The sequence below is a fragment of the Mirounga angustirostris genome, unplaced genomic scaffold (genome assembly GCF_029215605.1).
Source record: "Mirounga angustirostris isolate CCGP_5_RB_7025 unplaced genomic scaffold, mMirAng1.0.hap1 SCAF_7, whole genome shotgun sequence".
NCBI classification, from domain to species: domain Eukaryota; kingdom Metazoa; phylum Chordata; class Mammalia; order Carnivora; family Phocidae; genus Mirounga; species Mirounga angustirostris.
The window spans coordinates 108770264-108782454 of NW_026991715.1; the positions used below are offsets into that span (position 1 = coordinate 108770264).

The 12191-nt window shown below is 51.4% G+C and overlaps 1 protein-coding gene across 3 annotated transcripts in view; it reads right to left on the reverse strand.

Moving 5' to 3' along the window:
- The window catches only part of LARP1 (La ribonucleoprotein 1, translational regulator), a 52285-nt gene extending 40623 nt beyond the window's left edge, over positions 1-11662 (reverse strand). Inside the window, exon 1 of one of the 3 annotated variants that reach the window (XM_045902125.3) lies at positions 10790-11662. In XM_045902125.3, the coding sequence (XP_045758081.1) occupies positions 10790-11231 (442 nt within the window). In that variant the 5' untranslated portion in view covers positions 11232-11662. Of the gene's footprint in view, positions 1-9621; positions 9643-10789 lie in introns of those variants that run through there. The other 2 variants (XM_045902118.3, XM_045902129.2) reach the window with 2 other exon arrangements.
- Between the last annotated feature and the right edge of the window lie 529 nt (positions 11663-12191).

Sequence of the window (12191 nt, forward strand, 5' to 3'; positions counted from 1 at the left end):
ACCCAACCCGTTTAAGTATTACCACCACATTAAGAAACTCAGTACACCTCGTGAACAGCTAAATCCATCTGGGGACACTGTTAAAAGTTACTTCTTGACCTTCTACCTCCCATTTGCCATCAGAGCTTTACCCACAGGCACACAGGAAGCAGGTCTATTCAAACACTGTATTTCAGAAGAGCCAGCACTTCCACCCACCCCAAGCTTTGATTCTTTGGGCAAAATAATCCTAGTTCCTTCAACCATTCCCTGCTCATAGCAAGGTGCAAGCAACCCAGTAAGCTGCCTCCTCTATGTTCCTGATTTCCTGTCTCCCTCCCACATTCCCTAGCGGCAGCATCCAGCTTCCCACACCCAAGAACCTTGCTCTCACCAGTCCAAACTCTACTCCTACATTCAGCTCCACCTGGAGGAAAACCTAAGCCAGGCTATTCTATGCACATAATTGGCATCTTTCTCATGCTGCTGTTAATACATATACACAAAATAGGAAAAACAGAGACCTCCGCTCCCCCAAATAAACCCAAAGCTAGAGAAAGACATCAAAGATGGAGTAAGAGGGTTTCACTTCAAAGCACCTGAGTCCATTTCTCACTGATATTCTACTACTAGTGCACTCCTAAGCACCACAATGTGGGCTTCTCGTTGCAGGATTACAGCCCCCATGACTCCTTAAGTCCCCCACTACTCTACAGTTGCCTGACACCCAAGACAGGGTCTGAAGAGCTAGCTCTAGGAAGCACCATGGGCTGCCTTACTATCTATGCTCAGAACCAAACAGAAGGGATCAAGGGGCAGAGGATCCAGGAAGACAGAGAAAGGCTGGCTTTGGCACCTGACCTCTGTTAGCAAATGAAGACACAGGTCAAAACTAAGTCCTTAACACTCTCAGAACTGTCACTTATTGTTTGCCAGGCTCTGGCCGAGCTCTCATGTTCATCTACCTCATTTTCAACAGGGACTCCAATGCGTGAGTACTCTAGATAAAACTCCATTTACTGGAGCCTAGAGGTTACCAACCTGTCCAAAGGCACTCAGTTGCTAAGTGGCTAGTGCTAAGTCAAACTATGCTCGACTGACTCCAAAGTCCCTGTTCAACCACCCCATTCTACTTCTGCCTCCAGCGGTGGAGTGAAAATAGAACTGGAGTGGAAACCAAGAGGACTGGGTTCAAGTCTCAGCCTTTCTTTGAACTGTGATCCTGAGCAACTCCCTATTCCCTTTCTAGGCCTGAAGTACCTAAACTGTTAACAGGAGTTTAGATTCAGTGACCTCTGGGGTCCCTTCCAGCTCTAAATACTCCATCCTCTCAAAAAGGGAGAGGCGTGCCTCAGTGGCGCAGTTGGTTGAGCGTCCACTTCTGGTTTCAGCTCAGGTCCTGATCTCGGGGTCATGGGATCAAACCCCATGGCAGCTCTGCACTCATCGGGGAGTGTGCTTAAGACTCTCTCTCCGCCCCTCCCCTGCCCTCTCTCTAAAATAAATAAATAAATCTTTAAAAAAAGGGAGGAGGGGCACCTGGGTGGCTCAGTCGTTGGGCGTCTGCCTTCGGCTCAGGTCATGATCCCAGGGTCCTGGGATCAAGCCCCGCATCGGGCTCCCTGCTCGGCGGGAAGCCTGCTTCTCCCTCTCCCTCTCCCCCTGCTTGTGTTCCCTCTCTCTGTCTCTGTCAAGTGAATAAATAAAATCTTTAAAAATAAATAAATAAAAGAAGGGAAGAGAGCACAGCAGTGGGGACAGAGTTGACAACTGGGCACTGGGCTGGGTGAGCCTGATTATAGCCCCACATTCTCAGGGACTTACTATAGCTTTCTATCCATGGGCAAATGCAGCCCCACTACTCCCAGCACAAGTGTAAAATGAGCTGAATTAAGCTGAGGGGAGGTGGCTCTGATGGAAGGAAACCTTGTGCATGCGGCCATCTGCGGAAAAGCCAACAAAGCCAAGCTGCGGAGGGGCTGATGGCAGGCAGCCTACGTGAGCCCATGAAGTCCTGCCACAGGGGTGCCTCCCCTGGTGGAGGTGGGAGTTGCCACGCCAGCCCCGTTCCCTGCTACTTCCAGGGCTTCCTCTTTCAGGCCTGTGCTGCCACATTAGGGTGAAGCAGGCTGGTGGCTCTAAGCTCAAGCATGAGCTCAGCTCAGGCCAGTCCATCAGAAACTGGCTTCTTCCGGCAACTGAGATACATTCCAGCTAATGTGGCCTTCTGAAAGGTCAGAGAAATCTCATAAACTGGAGCCGCTCCCTATGCCTAAAGGATGACAGCTGATAATTGCCCAACACTTCAGGAATGACTTGGAAATCTGCTCCCTTTTGTAATCTGGGAACCTTGCCCCAAAGGATCAGACAGGAAACCCCAAACCATCTACCCTTAAGAGGTTCTCATGCGGCCAGAATAATCTTTAAAAAGAAAAAAATCTTACCATGCCATTCTCTCATTTAAAATCTTTAATGGCTTCTCTATGCCTTCCAGTTAAAATCACAATTTATCTAAGTCATCTACACAACAGCCACAGGGAATTTACTCAATTCCCTGAACCCTAGGGCCTTCGCTCCACCAAGCATGAGCTCTCTTTCCAGGCTTTTTCTCAAATAACTCCTACCCATCCTTCCCATTTCAAGGGAGTTAGCCGTTGCTTTCTCCAGAAAGAATTCTCTGACCTAGATTTGAGTTGGGTACCCCTGCTACACTCCCAGAGAATCCCATCCATTTCTTACACAGCACCTTCCCTACTGGATTGTGAGTGCATGTACTCCTTCCCAACAAAGATTTTTGTTATTCACTGTGGTATTTTCTATGCCGAACTCAAAATGTGCTGTGTGATGCTGTCAAAGTATGAGATTTATCCATTCATTTACTAATTATCTGAACAGGAACCTGAACAAAATGACAGTGTGAGCCATGTGGCTATCTGGGGAAAAAGCATCTGGGGAAAAACCGAACCCCTGAAACAGAGAGTACACAACATACTCTAGGAAAAGCAAAGACCAATGCTGTTGGATGGGAAAAGTGGTGATAGAGAAGGTTAGAGCTTGGGGGGAATGGGTGATGTGGGGAGCCATATCAAGGGTAGATTAGAGAATACTCTAAGGATTTGGGATTTTATTCCACAATGAGAAGCCATGAGAGGATCTTGAGGAAAGAGTGACAGGAAACCAGGTAGAAGGTTGCTTCAGCAATCCAGGTGAGAAGCAATGGTGTGTGGATTAGGCTGACAAAAGAGGAGGTGTGTGGATTAACTTCGGACAGACTTTTTAGGAGCCAAAACTATGTACTAGTAAATTATATGTAAAGTGACAAGGATGACCCAAGACTCTTGTCCAAGCAATTAGGATAGTTGCTTACTAATTTCTGAGTCTCACTTTTCCCATCTGTGAAGCAGGGTAAAAAGACCACCTGCTTAGCAGATTACATGGGCTAGAACACACCAAATATCCAATAAGTGGTAACTATGGTATCACTATTACATATCTTGGGATCACCAGGAACTTAAATAAGCTGGTATATGTGAAAAGGAGAGCGAAAGTCATACAGAGCCCAGGTGGACCATTTATCCAGATGGCTCCTGGCCACAGTGGGACTTCAGCTCCTCTGAGAAGCTTGCAACTTCATTTTAAAGCAGAGAAAAGGCTACCTCGAGTTACTGGAATGCATGTCTGGAGGGTAAGGTGGTTATCACAAGTATGGAAGATTATTATTACAGGTGTCTGCCTTTGGCTCAGGTGATGATCCCAGGGTGAGGGGCCCTGCATAGGGCTCCCTGCTCAAGGAGGAGCCTGTTTGTTTCTCCCTCTCCCTCCGCTGTTCCCCCCCACCCACCACCGCTTGTACTCTCTCACTCTCACTCTTGCTCTCTCTCAAATAAATAAAATCTTAAAACAACAAACCAAAAAACTAAGTGCCCTCTAAACAAGGCCTCTGATGGAGGGGGGTCAGCTGGGTTTACTAATAGTACCTCATACTGAGATGGTGAAGCCCCTCACTACACATGACTGTATGTATGGCTTTATATGACTGGCTTTACAAAATTCTTCAATAAAGGCCTACACTCCTCACATCCCACACCTATGGCTTTGCTAGTCCAAAGGTGCAGCCAAAAGAAAGATGCCAAGTCAAGACTGTCCCTGTGATTCTCAGAAAATCCCTCAGGGAGACATCCTAGGCTATCTGCCACGTAAGTTGGCCAAATGGCCCTGGTAACTTCTGCAAATAGTGCTACGTGAAAATTAAGCTAACTCCTGATTATCCATCCTCACTTAGGAAAGTCATGAATAATCTGGCTTTGGAATGCATCTTCTGGAACATAAACCACTTACACCTGTGTGGGACATTTTTAACTAATGAACGGGGCTACCCCATACTCAAATTAATTTGATCCTCAAAACAACCTCAGCACAGGGATTAGTCCCATTCTGTGCCTAAGAAAAACAGAGGTTAGGCAAGCTAAGTCACCAAGTGAGAGCAGAGAGAGGTACTCTACCCATGTTCTGATTTAAATCCTATCACCACGTATCCCTCTGCTCCCTCATCCCGCTGTCTCCTATGCTTTCATTAGCCAGGTATCAAAACTTACTTCCTCTCATGAACCTCCAGCAAGGTAAGGCCATCCTCTCTCCTGACCACTCCACCAGGTAACTCTGGACCAGCCAGGGATGTTTGTGAGCCCAGACTGAGGCACCTGTGAGCCCTCTCAAGGCCCCAGCACCCTCATTACCCCCTTTGTGAGCTTGTCTTGGATTGTGCAAACAGGGGCACTCCCATCTGCCAAGCTCTCCATTTTAAAGAGGTTTTTGTGGTTTCAGGCCCGCTCCTCCTCCTCTCTCTACCCGCCTCCCTCTGGGAGGGAACTGAGTGCTGAGTAACAGCTTTAAAATGCGTACTCTAGCCTAGGCCCACTGCAGACAGGGGGTGGGTCAGCCAAGAGACTCCACCCCTCAGGAGGTTCAGGGTTTCAGACTGCAGAGACCACCCCCTACCCCCAGCCTGAATGGGCATACCTCTCCCTTCCTAGCAGGCACTCTCTTCCCCAGGAAGTATAAAACCCAGACACCCCACACTTAAGTTGAGGGGGCAGTCAGCCTCCCCCCACCACCCTTTCAGAGGGTCCTAATTGTGTGCTTTCTTTAGAAGGGGAAAAAAGTAATTTAAACTGCAGGAAAACAGCTTTAAAGCCTCATTTATGGAGGCTAACCTAGCAGTTCTTAGCTGAGGGTGCACTATATCAACAGTATGGAGCTCATCACTCTTGACAAGTAATTCCTTAATAAATCTAAAGGAATCAGATTTCCTCAGTTGTCACCAAAATGTCTTCTTGAAATTGGTTCGAATCAAGATCCACACAATGCATTTGACTGATGTCTCAATTCTTTTTTAAAAAATGTCATTTATTGATAATTTGTCCTGCAGAGTTTCTCACATTCAGAAACTAGAGGACTGCTACCTCAAGGTCCAAAAACTTGTTCCTCCATGTCCACAGATCTAGGGCTCTATTAGGTTTGGGTTCAATTCTTTGGCGGGGGGAGATTTTCACAGGCAGTGCTGTGTACTTTCTATCTCAGCACTGCAAGGTACATAATGTCTGCTTGCTCCACAGTATCTGATATGCACCCCAAGCAATCTGCCTAGGTTCCTAAAGCCAGAAGTCTCTCTAGCCCTTACAGAACTTGGATTCAAAACTGAGTTCTTGGGACGCCTGGGCGGCTCAGTCGTTAAGCGTCTGCCTTCGGCTCAGGTCATGATCCCAGGGTCCTGGGATCGAGTCCCACATCGGGCTCCCTGCTCAGTGGGGAGCCTGCTTCTCCCTCTCCCTCTGCTGCTTCCCCCACTTGTGCTCACTCTCTCTCTCTCTGACAAATAAATAAACTAAAATCTTAAAAAACAAAACAAAACTGAGTTCTTAACCGCTATGGCAAACAGAAACAAACACATATAAAAAGCTCTATTTTGGTTTCTTTCTTTTGTGTGTGTGTGTGGGGGGGGGTTATTGAAAAACTTTTTTTTTGGATACTAAAAACACTTTGAAGACATTTAGACCTAATCGGATTCCTCATTTTCAGATGAAGAAACAGAGGCAGAGGAAGAATGGGGGTTGCTGGTATTCACAAAGCTGCTCACCAACAGAATCAGAAGTGGAATGAACATGCTTAATAATGGTGATCATTTATTACAAAATTTTTAAAATAGCAAATACTGGATAGGTAGCACCTATTAGATGGTCTGTGCCTGGCACTATGCTAAGGGCTTTATAAATGTTATCTTCTTTAATTCTCACAACCTTTAGAAATAGTAACTATCAGGGCGCCTGGATGGCTCAGTCGTTAAGCGTCTGCCTTCGGCTCAGGTCATGATCCCAGGGTCCTGAGATGGAGCCCCACATCGGGCTCCCTGCTCTGCGGGAGGCCTGCTTCTCCCTCTCCCACTCCCCCTGCTTGTGTTCCCTCTCTCGCGTCTCTGTCAAATAAATAAATAAAATCTTTTTAAAAAAATAAAATAAAAATAAAAAAAATAGTAACTATCATTATTCTCATTTTGAGGATGAAAAAATGGTGGATCAGAGAGGCTGAGTAATTCACCCAAGACTGAACAGCAAGTTAGAAGCAAAGCTCAATATATACAAATATTGAAACATCACGTTGCAGATCTCAAACTAATAGTCAATTTTACCTCAATTAAAAAAAAAAAAAAGCAGCAGTAGCAGCAAAAGCAGTAAAGCTGGGACTCAAAACTGCAGACTGTAGGATTCCAAGGCTGTTGCTTCCACAGTCCACTTATGGTGGGGAAGGAAAAGGCAACAGTCGGATGTAGCTCTGATGCTAGACTGAAAACTGATACCCCAGATCCATACAGATGTCCCACCCTAGTGCAACTGGGAGGAGCCTGGGAAAGGGCCTAAACCTAGGAAGGAAAATAGAGAAAGAGAGTAGAGATTTATTTGGGGCCAGTTCAGTGGGGTGGAGGATCCCTGGGATTGCCCTGGGTTAGCTGAGATTTTTACCTCTTCTTTATTTTGTGCCATCAGTTAGCTGCACTTCAAAAGAACACACAAAAAAGTGATGCCCAGAACACAAATGCTCAAGTCTGAGATCCTGGCCAGATTTCCCTTTAAAGTCAAGAACACTAGGACGCCTGGGTGGCTCAGTGGGTTAAGCGTCTGCCTTCGGCTCAGTTCATGATCCCAGGATCCTGGGATGGAGCCCCACGTCAGGCTCCCTGCTCCTCCCTCTGCCTGCTGTTCCCCCTGCTTGTGCCTCCCCCCGAAAAATAAATTTAAAAAGTCTTTTAAAAAAAATAAAGTCAAGGAGACTACACCATTGCTTTATTTTCTTCTTACGTGAAGTTAGAAGTCCCACACAACCAACCCACTGATTCCCCCTGCTGGGGTGGGCAGAAGCTTGTGGTGATGATACATTCTCAGATCTCAACCCACTGCACGTGCACTAGCCACAGCAAACTTAGTTCAGTTATGGTCTTTCCCCACAGCCCTGAGAGCACATGTGCACTCTACCAAAGGCAGTTTTTATAAAACGCAAATAAACAAATTAAAATTTATTTTTAAAACATTCATCACACCACATTCCAAAGCAAAAATAGCCAATTCCTTGGGTCAGCAACCTTTAAGATTATACACAATATGCCCTTCCAGTCTGTGGATAAGCAAAACTCCATTTTTAAGGAGATGGATCCCATATATTTCATGGAGTACTGACACAATACCAGAAAAGGAAAGTACTGCATTCTCTACCCCCCTCATCATACAGGTGGAGAAAAAGAAGACCCAGAAAAAGTCCTGGAAAGTCCCACAGTCTCCCAGACTGGGAGAACAGCTACCACATGCCAGGCACTGGGCTATCACCACAATGAATGCTCACAACAACCCCATAAGCAGATAAATCATAATTTAATCCCTATTATACAAACGGAGAAGCTGAGACAAAGAATGGGTAAGTAACTTGCCCAAGGAGGCACAACTAGCAAGTGGTAGGGCTGGCATTTGAGTCAATGCAGTTTTAACCCCAGAACGTTTCCCATCCTGCTTCTCTCATACTCACAAGAATTGTGGCTAGAATAAGGAAAAAAATGTAAAAGTCTTCAAAATATTCTAGGGGAGAGATATACAAAAAGCCAAATGCAAATCCTGACTTAAAATAAAAACTACCAATGTTAAGATGTGGAAGCTTAAACCAGAATAGAGAACCCCACAAAAATGGGGGGGATATAGAAAAATACCTTTTATTACTAGTTACTGCATGTGTCCCTTAAAGCACTAAGCCACTAGCATCAGAGCCAAAAGGAAGGCTAAAAATAGGCATTTGCAGCAAACTCTGGAAAGCTTTTAGCTTGCTTATGAGGCACTCATTTCTGTAGACTCCCAAAAACATATGCATCACAGAACACAAAAATTCCCAAGACCACACTGTCACTCCATTGATGTCACATTTAAACTTGTCCAAGCTGCAAATAAAATCAGGGCTGAAAAACGGCCTTAGCAGTCCATGTAGACTCTCCAAAAAAGGGCCACTATCTCAACCTTACCAGACAGACAAGTCACAGAATTCTCCCTCGAAAAGCATCCAAGCCCTAACAACAGACTTAAACAGAGAAACTACTGGATTAATTCAGAGTTAGTCTGTCAAAAACTAGTCCAAAGGTTCAAAAACCAATGAGTAGACAAGACACTTTCTTGCCTTAAGATTCCAGAAAAACAAGAACAGAGCAAAACTACCAGACTCGGAATTTTGCTTTGGGCACTTAAAGCAAGTTGGCTTCTCCATTCCAGGGAAGGTGAGATGCCAGCCAAGCTGTCTTCTTCCCACGATCAATAACCCCAGTGACGCACCCTATCAAGGGCCCCTGCACTTGCACAAAACGCCAGCTCAGGCACCCAATACCACCTGATGTCATGGCTGATTTAAAACCCACAAGGCAGGTTCACCATTAGCTAAGCAGCAGCAGGAGTAGCCCCATTTAAACTTCTGAGAAGTGCTCTCTCTTGGGGATGATTATACCCCTTTGAGTTTAAAGAGGGGGGAAGGACCAAAGAGTGTCTTGTCTTAAAGTTGCTTTCCCTCCCTCTGTGGGTGGATCAGGAGGGATATGCAAGAAAATGGAGGTTTCCGCACTGCCCTTTGCATAAGAGGGTTCTGGAAGGGAAAGGGGGGAAGGGGAGAGGGCAGAAGGAAGAGAACACGGTCTGAGGTATTATTAGTAAACCCCAAAAGTCCCCTCCTCCAAATGAAGCAACCTTAAAAGAAATAAAAATTGCAACATGCTATTTCCAGAATTGGCTGCTCTGGTTTCCCTTGGACTACGAGTGATCCTAATCCCTCGAATGGGAAGACATTAAGCTCCCTCTTCAACTTTCCCCATTTTGGTGGTTTAAACCAGTCAGCCTCAACCAGCGACTGCAGAAGGGGAGTTTTGCTAAAGCACTAGGGCTACGGCCACAGGCCCAACATTCTAGCTACAAGCGGGTTTTGATACTGGTCCACTTAGAAAAGACCGAGAACAGAGCCGCTGTGCCTCTACGCGCCGGCCAAGAAAGGCGGCAGGGCGCGCCCCCCACCCAACCGACGATCTAGTCTCGGCAAAGGGCGGCCGAGACGAGCCTCCATATTCCTCACCGCCTTTCCCCCACGCTGACACGGCTCCGCTGGCATCTCCCAAGGGACCGGGTCCACAGGACCGAAAATCCGAGCAGGGAGAGGGAGGGCGCGAGGAGCGCCGGCCGGCGGTCACATGCCGCTCCCCGCGCGGGGAGGCACCACGTTGTCCCGGCTGCGGAGGAATGCCGGGAAGGGGGGCCGCGCACTCACATTCGCGCACACGCACACTCCGGGCCGCGCCGCGCCGCGCCGCGCCGCCGGCCCGCACCCGCCTTCCACCCCGAGCGCGGCGGCGGGCGCCGAACGCAGAGGCCCAGCGGCCGCGAGCAGCCCGCGGGCCGGCGGCGCGGCGCATGGCGCCCAACTGTCACACGCCCGCCCAGCCCGGCCACTCCCTCCCCCGCCGCCACACGCCCCTCGCGTCGCCGCATGCCCCCTTCCTCGCCTCACATTTTCCGCCAACCCCTAACTGGATCCCCGCACACTCGCCATCCGGCTCCCTCTCGAGGCGGAAGGTCCCCGGGATCGGGAAGGGAAACCACCGAATTCAATTACACGTTGGGTTTCCTCTTATCATTCTCCCCGTAACCGACCCCTCAACCCGTCGCCAATGGCGATTCTACCACCTAATATCATCTACCAGAGAACAAAACTTGTTAACTTTTAAAGCCCGAATCCGTGTGGTCGGTATGAACTCATCACCCGGCGCTTCGCTGCCCATGACATATGCTCATTAAACATTTACAACATGGGGACGATCGCAACGCTACCAAAACGGGGAACGTGGGGCGGAGTGGGAAGAGGGGCTTCCCGAGAAAGGGTTAGGCTAGAAACCGTCTTCGACACCAACACGCGGGAGGGGGGGTGGGCTCTTTTCACCAAAACCAGCGCCCACCCTCTCTTGGCGAGGTAGGCCCGGACCACGCCGTTGCCCACTAACCGCTGAGGCCCAGGCGGTGGCCATGGGCTCCGGGGGCTGGGCCCTCGGGCAGGGGCGGCTTCCCGAGTGTGAGAGAGAGGGAACGGCGACCCAAATTAGCCAGGAGGTAAAAAAAAAAAAAAAAAAAAAATCCCGAGTCACCACGACCAGTGGCGGACCCCCGGGCCCTGAAGGCCGCTGGGGGAGGGGACGCCCAAGTCCCCGGAAGAGGTCCCCGGACCCAGGAGAGCAAGCAGGGACACCCACCTGGAGGGGACTGTCCGTTCACCGTGGCCAGGACCGGCGGCAGCGCGTTCTTAGTCCACGGGTTCACCTTGGGCGGAGGGGCCTCCACGAAGTCTCGGCGCCCGGCGCCCGCAGCTCCCGCCGATCCTCCGCCAGCGCCCGGCTCACCGCCGCCGCCCTCCTCCCCGTCGCTGACCGCCAGGCCCTCGGCGCCCGGCGGCTGCGGCGGCCGCGGGCTCTCGCGCTCCAGCTGCCCGGTGCCCTCCTTGTGTGGCTTGGCGCAGGGCGGCCGAGGTCTCCGGGCGCCGCCGTCCGGCTCCCCCCCTCCGACGTCGTTCGCCCCGGGCTCGCCCTTGCCCTCGGGCGGCGGCGGCGGCGGCTTCTTCCTCACTAGACCCCCGTGCTCTTCGGCCTGCAAGAGGGGGGCGCCCCCCGGCAGCAGCGGCTCCACCTGAGTGGCCATCTGCGCGCCCGCCCCCCCGGAGAAGCCGGGCGCGCCCGAGGCTGCCTCCCCCGCCTCGAACTTGGCTTTCAGGGCACCCGCGACGCCTTCCTCCGGGGCGCTGGGCCCCAGTCCCTGCGGAGAAGGGTCGAGGTTCACGCTAGGCGCGGCCCCGCTCGCGGTGGGATGCAGCCGCCGTAGATCCGAGGCCCGCTGGCGGGGCGGGGGGGGGTAGGAAGGCCCCCCACTCTGCGGTCCAGGCCTCCTCGGCGCGCGTCCCCCCCCGCCCGTTCCTCGCAAGGCGCCCCCACCCCGAGCCTGGCAGGCTTCTCGTCCCGTCCCTCCCTCCCCCCCGCCGCCGGGGCGGCCCGGGCTTCCCGGCTCGGGGGCTGCAGCAATATGGACGGACGGGGGAGAGGCGCGGCGAGCCGAGGCGACCACGCGATCCGCGGCAGGCGGCGGGCGGGCGCGCGCCTCGCGACGCGGCGAGCGAGGGGAGGGGACGGCGCAGCGGGGACGCGCCCGCCGAGGCCGGCCCTTGGCGACGCGCGGGCGGGCGAAGGCGGCGGGAGCGCGCGCGCACAGACTCGCGGCCCCGCCCCTCGCCTCGCCCCGCCCCGCCCCTCGCCTCCGATTCCTCGGAGCACCTCCCGGGTTGGGGGGTGAGGGGTGCTCTGACCGGACGGGGGCGAGCACGTGCCTGATGCAATTCGGGAGGGAGGGCAATGAGGGGGGCAGGAGAGATGGGTGGGTGAAGAGGGGGAGGTGTCTTAAAGGGCCAGCGCGTCAGAGCGTCCGCAGGTGGAGCACATGGGAGCGGGCCACGCGGCCGACCGGGCCTGCTCGCGCTCTTTAGGTTGGGTACGCCAAATTCGGGAGAAGGAGCCATTAATGTCACCCCTGATTTACAGAGTGAAGGATAGGGGTGCCCATCCACCTCGAGGACGTACCGATGCTGCCGGCTCCCTGGCGCCCCCTGGG